The 15,035-nt window shown below is 45.4% G+C and overlaps 1 protein-coding gene and 1 long non-coding RNA gene across 7 annotated transcripts in view; one reads left to right on the plus strand and one right to left on the minus strand.

The window, feature by feature from the left end:
• Positions 1 to 7,247, plus strand: part of Jaml (junction adhesion molecule like) — a 29,379-nt gene extending 22,132 nt beyond the window's left edge. For all 6 annotated transcript variants that reach the window (XM_006510382.4, NM_001005421.4, XM_006510384.1 and 3 more), the window contains 3 exons: positions 1,751 to 1,811; positions 2,906 to 2,989; positions 6,095 to 7,247. In XM_006510382.4, the coding sequence (XP_006510445.4) occupies positions 1,751 to 1,811; positions 2,906 to 2,989; positions 6,095 to 6,160 (211 nt within the window). In that variant the 3' untranslated portion in view covers positions 6,161 to 7,247. The remainder of the gene's footprint in view (positions 1 to 1,750; positions 1,812 to 2,905; positions 2,990 to 6,094) is intronic.
• Positions 5,892 to 15,035, minus strand: part of Gm10684 (predicted gene 10684) — a 28,431-nt gene continuing 19,287 nt past the window's right edge. The window contains exons 2-3 of the long non-coding RNA NR_033547.1: positions 8,701 to 9,475; positions 5,892 to 6,491 (exon numbers count right to left, since the gene is read on the minus strand). This is a non-coding gene — a long non-coding RNA (predicted gene 10684). The remainder of the gene's footprint in view (positions 6,492 to 8,700; positions 9,476 to 15,035) is intronic.

Raw genomic sequence — 15,035 nt, forward strand, 5'->3', positions numbered from 1 at the left:
TGGTGTGACATTGCTTGTTATATCTGATGCCCTTTGTACCACCCTTCAGAAAGGCTTGGACATTGCCATACCATGCTCATTCTCCTTGCTGTTATACAGTTTATCATCATCTCCCTCACAAATGGAGGCTTAAGTGGAACACAGTTCATATATAGACCTCATGCACAAGGTGTGGCAGTACCCAAAGACTGCATAGGAGAAGTTATTAATTGGGAAGGAGAATGAGACAGGAAATCCCTGTGCACCCCAGGCTGGCTTCAAACTTACCTCCTACCTCACTCTCTCATTTACTGGAATTGCAGGTCTGTACTATCAGGCCTGGCTTGAAATGTGTTATTTATCTGAACGTCATCACTTGTTCTCACAAGTGATGTCCAAATGCCAGGGCACAGATTATAGAACTTTACTGATTATTGGCAGCTCTTCAGTTTATAGAATATTAATAAAGTATGTTGACAGCTTAAGCTAATGTCCCAGTTGAAATCCCAGCAGTGGGAAAGATCCCACCCCGTGAAGACCAAGGATTACTGCCTATTTTCCCCTCCTGTGCTGGGGATTGAACCCTGTGTCTTGCACATTCTAGACAAGCTTTCTTCTACCGAGTCACAGAACTGCTGCCTGAGTGGCTTTTCCCAGGGGTGTGTACATTCTAAAGAAAGCAACTGTGCTTGCTAAGGTACACTCCCAGAGCTGTCTGATTTAGCTTTGAACTTGCTTGGCCCCTCTAAGGGTCATCTCTCTAGTCATGATGCATTTGAGCAAAAGATGAAGAGACTGTGTAGTTTCCACTCACAGTTTATGTCTGTACCATGGTCCTTGGTATTAAGGAAAGCCAGCCTTCTAAAGAAACACTGCTATTGTGAGATTCCCACATAAAGACGGTCACTGTAACTTAGCTACTAATAAAAATCTGTGGCTCGAGCAGCTTCCAGAGAGGCAATGACTGGGTGAGTGGGTATTCTATTGAATATACCATTACATTACAAGCCAGCATGTAATGGCATGGGACGGTTATATATCAAGAAGGTTGTAAGGGGAAGTTCGCAGTATGATCTCAACTACAAGAAGGAAACAATACGATATTCATGTCAGAAGCCTGTGGGCCGGGCATGTTTTGTCTGAGAGTCACTTAGACTGTCATTGACAGAGGATCTGAAGAATAGTTCTGAGGAGTTATTAGACAATAAAGATAAGATCCTGTCCGGTAAGGGAACCACTTGGAAACCTGTAGTATCTGATTCATTTAACAGTGAGAATATACAACTTTACAATCATGGTTTATTTTCACGCTTATACTTAAAGAAAAAATATTCTGCCTTAGATCAGAACAGGAACAAAAAAATCCAGCCATAAATTTAATGACAAACACATGAGGGAACTGGCCAAGAGATCAAAGATGAAGGGCCTGATCAGGAAAGGTCAGAGCACACAGCCTGGTGGGGTGGGGGAGGGGGAGCTTCAGGAGTAGCTGGGACTTCCAAAACCATTGTGCCCAGCCAGTGCTAGTGTGAAAACAGAAAAGTGAAGTCACATTTCAGCCAAACCATCCCCAGAATGGTTCCCATTTCCCCAGAAGAGCTGCTCTTGCATATTTAGTTCCTTCCAAGAATCAGAAAGAGATGGAAGGGTCCTGTGTGATGTAGGTGCCTTGCTGGATGTGAAAGTCCCATTTAGTGTATGTAGCGTTCCTTCTAGGTGCGCTTGAATCGAGGTTCAGAAGTTAACTCTGTGTGTTTCTTATGCCTTACAGCTCAGTAAGTTCTATGGCTTCTGTGAAGAGCCTGGAGAACAAAGAGAAGATTAATCCAGAGGTGAGAGAAGGGCCTGCCTTCTGAGGGGGACACGGATGCACACACACTTTAGCAGGAGACCCTGGGGAGGTGTAGGGTGGAGACTGCCACTCGGGAACTGTGTCTTACCCATTAGTCTCAGCTCTCAGCTCATAGGTCATGGCTTTGTGCACAGCAGTGACTTGGGAAGCCTTTACCACTGCCTCTGAGAAATGGGCTGGGGCAGGGTAGCCCGGGCCAGATCAGCCGTGGGCGGCAGATCCTGGGCGTAGGTACAGGAAAGAGCCCTGACCTTGAGATCAGAAAGCTCCACTACCTTCATGAGCTAGGGCTTACTGATTAAGAGCAGGTGTTCAGGAACCTTTAGAGGAGAGCAAGATGGACTTCCTTGTCACAGGGCTTTGAAGTGGAGTTATAAATAGGAGCTGAGAGATTAGTTCATTTCCCTGAGCTCCAATAGTTTCCCCCTCCCTCCCCCCTCCTTTTCTCCTTCCCCCTCTCCACATTTTAACTTTTAGACACTTCTCTTTGGTCCGTTGGCTTCTTGAGTTTTGGGTTGCCTTTGTCCCAAAGGTAGGAGTCTTCTTTAACAAGGTTCAACCCTTAGAAGCCTGAGATCGTGTCTTTTCCCCCTAAGAGCGACAGGATGGGGAATCACAGTCCTTAGCCCTCACAGCCGTGAGGCTCAAGGAGGGCCGTTCTTGCCATATCAACTCTCTGAGAGACGATAACAGCCAGCTGATAATGAATATTAACTTGCCGTGACTAATCAGAAGGAAGTGACCAAGGCCTGCAAGCTATTCTGCAGGATAAGAGTGGGCTCCCTGCAGCCAAGCCAATGCTTAGAGATGCAGAGATGTTTTTGTTGTTGTTGTTGTTGTTTTTTAAGTTGGTGCCCTTTCCTGGTGAATTAGTCCAAGAAGTCTGGAGCCTGAATGATCATCATTGATAATTCTGTAGCTCTTCTGGTTTTGGATTTGTTGGTTTTTGTTTGTTTGTTTTTGTTTTGTTTTGTTTTGCTTTGCTTTGCTTTGGTAGCTGAGGCCTGATGAGCAGGAGTAGGGGCTCTCCTTCCTGGATGTCGCTTAGGAATTTTTGTATTCTCTCCACCCCAGAAGCATATCTACTCCTCCATAACTACGTGGGAGACGACAGAGAGAGGAATAAGTGGAGAGTCAGAGGGCACCTACATGACCATGGTGAGAACTATTCTGGGTCCTACCTGGGCTAGGTTTCTGGAATGGGAGGAGGTGTTGGGGAGGATACCCATGGCTCCGGGAGGGAGGCAAGAGTGGTGAGGCCTCCTGAAGAGGTTGTTTGTAGAGGGCAGGGTTTTCCCCCAAGCAGTAGGAAACAGGGAGAACAAACCCTGCTTAGGACTAAAGTTGCCAGTCAAGAGCACCAGCACCATAGGTAGGAGCCTTCCGCTGTGCCCAGCTCTGGCTAAACTAGATGTAATAAAGTATGTTAGGTCATTGGACAAGACTGGTAGGAGACTGAAAGGTAAAATTAGTGGGTAGGGATGTAGTTAAGGTTATAGAGTGCTTGTCTCCCAGGCATGAAGCCCTGGGCTTGATTCCCAGCACTGTGTAAGTCAGTTGTGGTAGTACATACCTATAATTCCGACTAAGAAAGTGGAGGCAGGTGGACACAGAGTTCAGGGCCATTCTTGGCTGCATACCTAGTTTAAGTCAACCTGGCCCACATGAGACCCTATCTTAAAGGACGATGTGTGTGTGTGTATGTGTGTGTGTGTGTGGGGGGGGGTGGGCTAGGGAAACGGCTTGGTAAAGTGCTTGCTGCTCAATCATGAGGAGCTTGGTTTAAGTCTTCAGAACCCATAAAAAGCTTTCAGCACGTCTATCTGTAATCCCAGTGTTCTTATGGCAAGATGAGAGTTGGAAACACAGCCCAATATAGGCGACAACAAACAAGAAAGAGACCCTGTCTCAAACAAGGTGGAAGGACTGATACCCAAGGTGGTCTTCTGATCTCCGGATGCACACCACTATATGATGTGCCTGTGCTCATGCACACAAATGCACATGCACACATATATACATGCATACACACAAATGCACATGCATACATACATGCATGCATATGCACATGCACACATGCACACACACCCAAATGTATATGCACACATACATGCATGCACACACACACAAATGCATATGCACACATACATACATGCATACACATAAATGCACATGTATACATACATGCACACACAAATGCGCATGCACAGATACATACATGCACACACACAAAGGCAGCTGTACACATACATACACACAAACACAGGTATTTTATAAGGTAAAATAGGATCCCTTTTGGCCATTGGCTTTATTTATTTTGAACTTTACTATTAGCTTCTCACAATCTAACTGCCATGCAGGCTGCAGGCTACATTTCAGTAGATAGGATGGAGTCTGAGTCTTCTTCAACTCAGGAGACTCAGAGAAGAAAAGCACCCAGAAAGGCCCCCTGCTGTGCAGTGTGTAGGGGTAGGGACAAAGGAAGTGGCTCACAGTGGCACCATGTTAATTTGTAGACTAACCAGTGATCCCCACCCTGTGATGGAGCCATGCTCTGTTGAGTTCAGGAAGGCTGGCCTCCCAAGCATGTGGAATGATGGGCTTGTGTTTGCTCCTGTCATACTGCACAGAAGACAAGTGATTCCCAGCTGATGACAGTGGAGAGAGTTCTGCCAAGGCACTGTGAGAAGAGAGGTCTGGCCCTGTTCCACTAAGTAAAACATTAGCCCTTCTGAAGTCACCGATGAATAGATTCATTTTCTTCAACATCCCTCTCCCATATTGCCATGTGATACTTCAGCAACAGGCCAGATCTCATCCTGGCTTTTAGAGACTAGCTAGCATGGCTATGGGTAGGAGTGTCACCTACAAACACAGTCTGTAGGATTGGAGATATATCAGAGCCCACAGCTACCCACATGCTGTGCAAGTTAAACAGTACCTCTGTCCCTTGATGTCCTTGACCCTTGATGCCTCAGGTCTGCTAAAGTAGGAGTGAAGTGAGGCCTAGGCTACAAACACAGAGGCCTTCAGGGCTGGCCAAGTCACTTAGAAACACTATGTGCTGAGCTGGAGAACTGGCTCAGCAGATAAGAGTCCATATTGATCATGCAGATGACCCAAGTTTGGATCTCAAAGGTCACGTTAAACAGTTCATAAGTGTCTGTAACTCCAGTTCCATGGGGACCTGACACCTTTGGACTCTGTGGGCAACTTCACTCCTCCCCTAAATATACATAATTTTTAAAAAAAATAAATCTTTTAAAGAAAGAAACACATGCCAGGTGTGGTGACGCACAACTTTAATCCCAATTAATAGTCAGGAGGCAGAGGCAGGTGGATCTTTGGGTTCCAGGCCACAAAATAAATAAACCCACGGACTGGCAGATGGCTAAGCAATTAGGAGTTCTTGCTCTGCAATTGTTAGGACCAGAGTTCAGATCCTAGCAACTTGTAACAAGGTGGGAGTCCAGCAAATGCCTTTGTCTCCAGCTCCAAGGGCTCAGGCTCATTTCATATCTTTTTCTGGTCCCTGTATATAAGTATGTTCTCTCTCTCTCTCTCTCTCTCTCTCTCTCTCTCTCTCTCTCTCTCTCTCTCTCTCTCTCTCTCTCTCTCCCTGTGGCCAAACTCTGGGTTACAAGTTCTTGTTAGAAACGGTAACAGCAGAGGTGTTCTCTGATATACAATGCTGATAAGGAGCCTGTCATTTTGTTACTGTTGACCTGATTAAATTGCTTCAATGTAGTCTGTTTCTTTGTTTCCAGAATCTGTGGATTCAGCCAGCCACGTATTGAAAGTATCTGGGAAATATCTATAAGTAGCAGACTTTTCTTCTTAGACATCACAGAACAACACCTAATTACACGGCCTTTAGAGCTAGATGGTTGGATCCAGATCTTTGCACTGTAACTTAGCAGGTGATGGTTAGAGGCAGGTAACTTAGTCTCTGTAAGCTTGTTTTTCATCTTAGAGCTCAAGACCGTTCTCTGCTATATAGTAACTTTGGGCCACATGAGACCCCGTTTTATGGGAATGAGGAACAAATGAGGCAACATATGTAGAATTTAGTATTTTACCCAACATATAAGGAAAATCACAGTGAAAGGCTGCTACTATTATTTTTTTAACTTTTTTTTTTCCCCCCAGTGATGGGGATTGAACCTAGGGCTTTCCACATGCTAGACTCCACTGCTAAGCCTTATCCCCAGTCCCTAACTGTGTATAAATGTGTTTGTTTTTTAATCTTCTCTTCCTCCACAGAATCCAGTTTGGCCTTCTTCCCCCAAAGCATCCAGTTTGGTCCGCTCTTCAGTCAGATCCAAGTAATGTGGTTGAAAAGAAAAAAAAAAAAAGTCACCTTGGGGAATTTCCAAAACCGAGCAAACTTTCTGAGAAGGAGGAGAGACTCTTTTTGATGGTCCCTGGGACTACTGTGCCAGCTATTTTAGACTTGTGCATTCCATCTGGTCTTGGCCTCCATCAAAAGGCTGAAGACGGAGGGTTTGGAGTCTGGCAGGAAGGCTGAACTGCTCCGGATAACCAGGCACTGATGAGGGGAGGGAGACCTCGGACTTCTCCCAGAAGTGGTGTGCGGGCTGGTGAGGATGGGGAGCAGCCTGGTCTGCCTTGTGCTTTCAAGCTCTCCATTGGACTGGATCTGTAACGTGAACAGTGGTTTGCTTGTTTGTTGTTCGTTTTTGCGGATGAGCTACTAAGAGACACACAGAGATATAAACCAAAAAAAAAAAAAATTATTTTGATGAATTATCCCCAAATAGGTGTGATTTGTTGGAATCATCTTTTTTTATGTCCCAGATGAAGGACAAGTGGGGAAATTTGAAGCATGGAACTCCTGAGAGAGTGTTCTTTGAGGAGAGCCACAATGGACTCAGCATCTGGGGACTGGTTTGGATCTGGGGGGAAGACTTAGGGGTAACCCATTGGAAGTGGGATATGAGAACAGCTCTGGGATTTCCTCGGGCTGGGAATCTGCACTGATGGCTGAAGCTAGGCCTGTGGAGTTTGGACATCCATGTTTTCCAAATGCATTGAACAGGCTTGCCAAAGCGAACAGCCAACGATTGAATCCTTGGTCTGAAATATGAGACTCCTGTACTTTTCATTGTTATCATGAGACTTAAACAGGTTGATCTTATTTAAATATTTTTTTTTTAAATGGGAGTGGTGCTGGAGAGATAGCCCATCAGTTAAGAGAACTGACTGCTCTTGCAGAAGACTGGGGTTTGATGCCCAGCATCCACATGGTGGCTCATAACTGTAACTCCAATTCCAAGGGAGCTGACACCTTCTTCTGGCCTTTGTGGTCCCTGCATGTGCAAGGTACATGGACATACATACATATATATAAAAGTTTTTTAAAAATGGTCAATAAAAACTAAAAGTGTTGATCTTAGAAGTTTTGGTTTTTTAAATCTTGACTTATGGCTCCTAGGGATCAGCTGGGACTCATTATGGTCACCTTTCCTCAACTGTCACAGACCTTACCTCATTTCTGTATCTTTCTCCTCATTGCCCATTCAGGGGCAATAAAAGTCTTCTCTAAGTCCTTCTCTCCCTTTTAACTACTGGGGACTTGTTTTGGAGTTTTGTCTATACCAACACAATCACTCTATTATTGAGCTACACTGGCCTAGTCCCTGGGCCACTGATTTCTTTGCTTGTCTGAGACAGAGTGTTGCCCATAACTCAGTGGTAAGATCTGTTGCTGATGACACCATACACTTTGGTAAACACAGAGAAGTCAGCCTGGTGCCAACTGGAAATCTTCCTTGTTGGCTAGCTTCCATGGTGCCAGAGGGTGCTATGAAGACCATTGAGGGGGAGGCATAAATGGTCTTACCTAGTGTTGGACCATGCACTCATACACACGGTGGAGCCTCCTGGACTATTGTTACATGACCTTTATCGGGAGAGCCAACGACTCTCTGATGGGATTTGAAACCTGCTCCACAGGAGGGAGTTCATGCCTGATACTGGAAACCTGGCCAAAAGTCTATAGCTGGGGAGGTCCTAGGTTCTGGAGTTGGGGGTGACTACTATTTTTTTGGTAAATGTTTGTATAGTGAAACTACTTTCTAAATAGTTATGTCTATACTAATAGACGAGGGATGCTGTCAGCTATGGTCAAAGAGGCTTCTTTTTGCAGTGTGCAACAGTTAATGCAGAGTGTCAAAACACTGGAAATAAGTGATTTTTTTTTGAGTGCTAAGCCCTAGATAGGATGTCTGTATCCAGGCCATCAAGGCTCAGGGGACATTGCTGGAGGGGGCAGGAAGAGCTGAGGGGAGCAGAGCAGTGTTGTAAACTGTCCTCTGGACTTGACAGCAGCTGTGGGTACCTGCAGGAGATCGGGTTAACCGACATTCCAGCAGCACTGGGCGATGAGTCCAGGAGGTCCCACTCCTAGCTGAGGAGCTATTGAGAAAGTGTGGTGATTGATGGGCCAACCATTCCTCTAGGGGATGACTGGACACCAAGTGTGAACCATTGGATAGGAACAGCACTAGTTGGGCTCAGTGAGTTACTTAAAAAAAAAAAGATTCAGGCTGGAGAGATAGTTCAGTGGTTAAGAACACTTGCTGTTCTTACAGAGGACCTGGATTCAATTCACATTACACACATGGCAGCTCCCAGCCATCTGTAATTCTAGCACTAGGAGATTCATTTGGCTTCTGTGAGCACCAGGCGTGCATGTGACACACCTACACACACACACACACACACACACACACACACAAACAAAGCACCCATACAAACAAAATTTAAAAAATTAAAACAATTAAAAATTAAGATTAAAAAAAAGAGGACATGAAGGAGACAGGGTATTGCTTTGTAGCCCAGGCTACCTTAGATCTTTCTGTATCAGCCCCTGGAGTGCTGGGATTAAACCCACTACAGTAGCTTGAATCTCTGACGTCTGATTTTTTTTCCTCAAGTAGGGATACATTTTTAAATGATTCCCCAAGCCCTTCAAACATGACACGATTGTTATTCGTTCATTCTGTTTGCTTCTGGTGAACCATGGAAAAGAGTCACTAGATCTCTCTTTGTGCTCTTTGGGAGCCACAGAAAACATCTGTTGATGCTAAACAAAGATTACGTTGGAGGCAGCATCCTCCCCTGGACAGAGCAGAGTCTTAGGCTTTCCACAGCTGAGGTCCTCATAGAGGAAGAAACTTCATGTGTGGCTTATTGAGTTAAATTCTTTCTTGGGCTAAGAAGCCCATTTCTACTTCCTTAAACAGTGTGTGTATTGGAGAATGGCCTTCTTCTGCATGGCCTTCAGGATACAGAGTCAGGTGGATGGACGGTGATTTCACAACCATTGTTCTGGGTTTGAAACTAATTGGAGTAGAAGCTTAAGAATGGGTGGGGCAGCTTGGTCCTCCGAGGGCATAGTGCGGAAGCTTTGATATGTCCAACTTTGATTTGTTCCATTTGGTTCCCATACTGGGCTTGGCAGCTAGAACTGAGGAGAAAGGGCAAACCCACATCTCTCTCCTGTCCCTAGATTCCCGAAACCTTCCTTTTATATTTCGAAATTGAGGTAGATCCAGAGCTATCAAATACTAATACTTCAGGAGACCACAGGGAAAACCTGCTTGCTTCTTATCCCATGGCCTGAGAGAGAGAGAGAGAGAGAGAGAGAGAGAGAGAGAGAGAGAAAATGAATCAGGTAGACAGTATAGGAAAAAGGCTTTGAAGTTAAGTGGCTGTTTCAAGCCCTGGCCCAACCTCTTACTTCTTCATACCAAAAAGATTATGTGTATGCTTTGGGGCCTATTTTTCCCATATAAATGCTCTTGGCTTAGAAAGGGTTGCAAAAATCATGAAGTAAAAATATCATAAGCTTAAACTTCATCAAGCACATTAACCGTACTACATCACAGCTTATCCGTACCACACTATAGAGGCTTGGCGGCTCCCTAGTTGGTTGTGATCTCGCAGCTGACTGTGGTGGCTTACTATTGCTTTGCACTGAGAGACAGGATGTTATTTCTTGTTACTAGCCTGGGAAAAGATCAAACTTGGGAACTCATAGCACAGCTTCTAGTGAATGCATATGGCTTTCACATTTGCACCAAGTAGAAAAATTTTGTATGTCAAACCATGCTAAATTGAGGCTTACTTATGTAGGAGTGGATATTTGTGGGGCTTGTTTTATTTTTATTTTTAAAAAATTATGAGTCTGTAGTGGTCAGAGGACAGTTTGCAGCCTTGTTTTATTTTTAAAAAATTATGAGTCTGTAGTGGTCAGAGGACAGTTTGCAGCCATTGGTTCCCATGGGTCCTTGGGTGTCCTGCTTTGCTTTCTGTTGCTATGATAAACACCGTGACCAAAAACAACTTGGGGGAAGAAAGGGTTTATTTGTCTTGTATTCCCAAGTCACAGTCTGTCATACAGAGAAATCAGTGCAGGAACCTCGGAGCAGGAACTGAAGTCGAGACCATGGAGGAGCTCTGCTTACTGGCTTGCTCTGTTTGCTTTTCTGTACAACCCAGGACTACCTGCCCAGCGGTGGCACTACCCACAGGGGGCTGGGACCTCCCATATCAATCATTAATCTAGAAAATGTCCCACAGTTGTGTCCACAAGCCAATCTGATGGTGGCAATTCCTCAATGGAGCCATCTTTTCCTAGGTGACTCCAGTTGTATCAACTTGACAGAAAGGTAACCGGGAGACTCAGGTTGTCAGGCTTAGCAACAAATAACTTTACCCAGCGAGTCGTCTCTCTAGTCCAGGAATCCCCCACCCCCACCCCCCACCCCCAGTGACTAAATGAAGTAGCTTAGGCAATTGTGCCTGGGTTGAGCCTTCTAACCCTGTCACATTTGTTTGCCCAATTTGATTCATTGCTTCATTTTTTTTTTTTTTTTTACCATTTAATAACTGGTTCTTTGGCTTTTTATGTGATGCTAGCCAGTCTTTTTTATTTTTTTAAATAAATAACCCTTTATTTTATTTAAAAAAAAGTTTGTGTGTGTGTGTGTGTGTGTGTATGTATTTGTGCACACTTGCATGGATGTTTTGCTTGCATATCATATATGTGTAGTACCCATGGAAGTCAGACGAGAGCCTTGGATCCCCTGGAACTGGAGTACAATTGTGATCTGCCGTGTGGGTGCAGGGAATTGAACCCAGGCCCTTTGGTAAAACAACCAGTGTTCTTATCTTCTGAGGCATCTCTCCAGCCCCCTGCTATCCAGTCTGAATAGCAAAATCAAGTGATGTAATGATAGTGTCATCTGGTGATTCTGCCCCAGCCCCTTGTTAATTTTGATTTCTGTGAGTACAAAGTCATTCAACCAGACACCTAAATTCCTCTTTCCGTCCAAAGAAAGAACCTGTAAGGAAGCCACACAACGTTAAGGGCGTTGGGGGAATAGAGAGGAGACAGTCCTGAAAGACAGGAGGCTGCTGGAGACCATGTAAACTGGGTTTCTTCATCCTACAACAAGCAGTTTTTCTGTTTGAATTTTTAGTAGCTTTGGTCCCTAGAACACCAGGGCTACCATACTTACTGGTTTCCAGAAGCATCCAAGAGAAAGCAGTCCCAAGGGTTGAGGAGGTAGGGCTGCCCATGAATAATGGAGACTCTAGTGATTCTAGAAACTAGTCTTGGAACTGAAGGCAGTTGCTGGGCTTCCTTTAAAGGCTCTAGCCTTCTGCTCCTTTGTTCCTCCTCAGTGGATCCTGACCTCCCCAAGGCTAGTCAATAAGAACATGCATCTACATGGGCTGTTATCTTTTCCACAATGCTAGTGATGTGTGTGTGTGTGTGTGTGTGTGTGTGGTTGTTGTTGTTGTGCTGACATTGACACCTAGTTTCTTAGAGCCAAAGAGCCTTAGATTCCACATACATTGCTTTCTAACCCAGAACAGTAGCCTTCTTCCTAGTATCGAGAACCCATTTCTCAGGACTGCTGAGCTGGTCAGCTGCTTTGCAGATGTGGTTGGAGTTGTCAGGCAATCCGTGACCTCTTCTGTAAGACCGGAGTCACAGTACTTTTCTTCTTCAAACAGAGAAAAAAAAATTAAGGGAACTTAATGTTTTCCCACAAAGCCATAATGCTCAGAATAATGGTTATGTAACCTGTTCCTAAATAGGAACAGAAGGTTCTGGAACTTTCAAAGACCAGTCAGAATGTGTGTTTGTGGTTCTGGGCTCTGGCCCTCTCTTGACTTTTTATTTGTGCTGAAACGTCATCTCTCTCTCTCTCTCTCTCTCTCTCTCTCTCTCTCTCTCATCAAACAAGCAAACAGGGATGCATGTGCTGTGTTTGTCTGCCCTTCTGTTTCCAAGCCTTTCTCCTTCTGCATTCCTGCCTGCTGTACTTGTTGCCATCTCTGCTGCCAAATCCATATTCCTTCCAGGCTCTGCTTGAGTCTCATCTGGGTGATCCAGTTCTCGAATCTTCCAAGATGCCTTTACGCTAATCAGATTCTTATCTTGCCCTCTCTGTCATGTGATGCGTCATCTTCTCTCAGAGATCTGAAGCTCTTAGACATCATGGTTAGGTCTTTTCCTATGAACCTTTCGTCTCTAATTCTATATGGATCAAGTCTGGCAGAATGCCTAGGAAATAGAGGAGCCTGCACAGGAACCTAGCTGGTTAGTCACTCTGGTGAAATCTCAACCATTTCCCCAAATATATTCATAGATATCCACTAAATCTCATCTTCTCAGGGATCTGCAGAAGCCCAAGGCATCCTCAAAGTGCTACAGTCTAGCTGTGTGAGGACCCATTTACTGAAGCTCTCTTTTGCCCTATCCCTTGTCAAGTCAGTCCATAGTAGGTGAGAGGGTTATTTTGGACTGGAGGTCAGTTGTGTGGATACATACTAGCCATATTCCTGTTAGCCCAGAGACTGCAACAATATTAGTGACAATGTTGCTATTGTACCCAACACCCCCACCCCCAGACCAGACTGCACTCCTGCTCAACTGTGGCTTTGCGCCTTTATCTTCCTGTCTAGAATGGGCTTTCTCAAAGGCAGGTGTATCTTATTTATTTCTGGGTCTCCAGTTTCAGCCAGCGTCTAGCACATAGGGCTGTTACATAGATTCTGTAGTCCCACAGGATCCTTGCTTATTTCCCATGGTTTTAGTTAGGGATGGTCAGCTGTGGTCTGAGGGCGAAAGCTGTTTACTTCCATGTAATACATTTTAAGCTGAGTTGCAAGATGAAATCGTGTGCCTTTCTGGTTCTTCCCAGGCTAGTCATGCACCAAGACTCATCTTACTAGCCATCCCCTCATTTGTCACTTATCAGCTCTGTTGTCAGACTTTTCTGTCTAGGAACAGAAGTGCTTGGTGCTATCCACTGTCTCAGGGGTCCACTGGGACTCCTAGACTGCATCTTCTGTGGATAATGGAGGATTAGAGTACCTGAGTGGGATGAATGAGTGAATGTGCTCAGAGTCACAAAAGCACAGAAGGAAGAGGCAATTAAGAGGTCAGGAGTAGGTGGCTTTGGAAAGCTCTGCCGCTGAGCCATGTCTCCAGCTTTAGAGTAGATTTGTGAGTCTATGACCTTACAGAGTATCCGGGAGAAGAAAGGTATTTCTGAGGAACTGCCAAGGCAGAGATGTATGTGCTGTGCTGGGTCCGAAATAACTCTCTCACCTACTATGGACTGGCTTGACAAGGGATAGGGCAAAAGAGAGGTTCAGTAAGTGGATCCCTACCTTGTACCCCACAAGTTGCCATGCACTCTAAAGAGCCACTGTGGATGCTATTGACCGGAAGCTTGCGTGACTCTACAGATCTGCCGAGGATGGCAGAGAATGGACGCTTGGTCTTGTGTGTCATTCTCTTTCTGCCAAGCCCCCAAACATGGCTTCTCATTGCTGCTTGCAAACTCATCAAGCTGAAAACTTTAACACACTGAAGAGTCTCCTAGAGGGGTCTTGTAAAACATTCCGCTTTTGACTTCCTGAACTTGGCATGAGGGTCACGACTCTAGGTTCCTAACCAGTTCCCAAGTGGCATCATAGAGACCAGCCGGGGATCCTGCTTTGAAAACCTAGTTCTCAGTGAAAGCCTGTAGCCTGAACTATGTATGCACTTGTAGGCAAAGGAAAATTGCCTTCCTTTGGATTATTTCTAAGTTTACTTCTCCCAGCAGGGTAGGTAATTGAATTGCTGTCCAATAAAATCTTCAGTGATAAATGACACCTGGCAGAAATGCCAAAACCACAGGGCTTCACTTCCAAAAACAAAAAAGGCCCATCTTTGATTATAGTGTCATCTGTCTGCAAAACACCTCTGAGTTTCTGCTTCCTGGACTCCTATTGGTTCCTAGGGGAGGCTTGTCCCCTTGTAACAGATGACTACTGGGGCCCCAGTGGGCTATGGGAGGGTCTGACAAAGCCCCTATCTCCTGGTCCCTGATCTGATCTGGCTACTACTGTTTGTTTGTTCCTTGATCCTGGAAGTCTGAGCTGGCCCAAGGCTCTTGGAAGTTCGAATACTTCAGTGACTATTAGCCAAATTCTAGGGAGAAGCAGAAGAATGTAGGATTGTTTCTTGCCTCCCATGACAATTAAATAGAAACTTCCAGACATAGCATGAGGTCAAGTGAGACAGCAAAGCAAGTTTCCTTTAGTTTCTGGGCCTCACAAGGCACCATAGGCGGCATCAAGAAAAAAGGAGGAGGCCGGCTACGTCAAACTAAAAATCTCTGCGAGCGGTCTAGGCTGAAAAGTGTCTGCGGCCAGCCCACCTGGTTGGTGGTGTTGCAGACTTGGCTGGAAGAGCCTGAGCAGAGCGGGAGGTCCGAGTAGTGCTGGTCTAGACTCTGGGCACACACTTATAAAGAGGCCTCGGGGCCCTAGGGTGGTAGGGATGGGCACCGGGAGAGACTCTCCTGAAATTCGGACTCCTACACCGTGGCTCTGTGCAGGGGCCATGGGAGCCCTACCGTAGAGTGACAGAGGCGCTGGGAACAGGGTCAGTGCAACATCAGGACCTGTCACCTTCTGACTTCTCACAGCCCTGCCTTGAAGTTCCAGTTGGCTTTGGGTCTTGTGCCCCTGGGACAGCTTTCAGAGACCAAGCTGGACTTCCAAATACATTCATTCATCCGGTCAGCAGCATCCCCGGGTGGTCAATTACCTCCCGGTTAGTGAATTTCAAGTCTCAACCAGGCGCTGTGCAGAATTCTCAGCTCTTCCC

Source organism: Mus musculus, chromosome 9, assembly GCF_000001635.26.
Source record: "Mus musculus strain C57BL/6J chromosome 9, GRCm38.p6 C57BL/6J".
Lineage (NCBI taxonomy): Eukaryota > Metazoa > Chordata > Mammalia > Rodentia > Muridae > Mus > Mus musculus.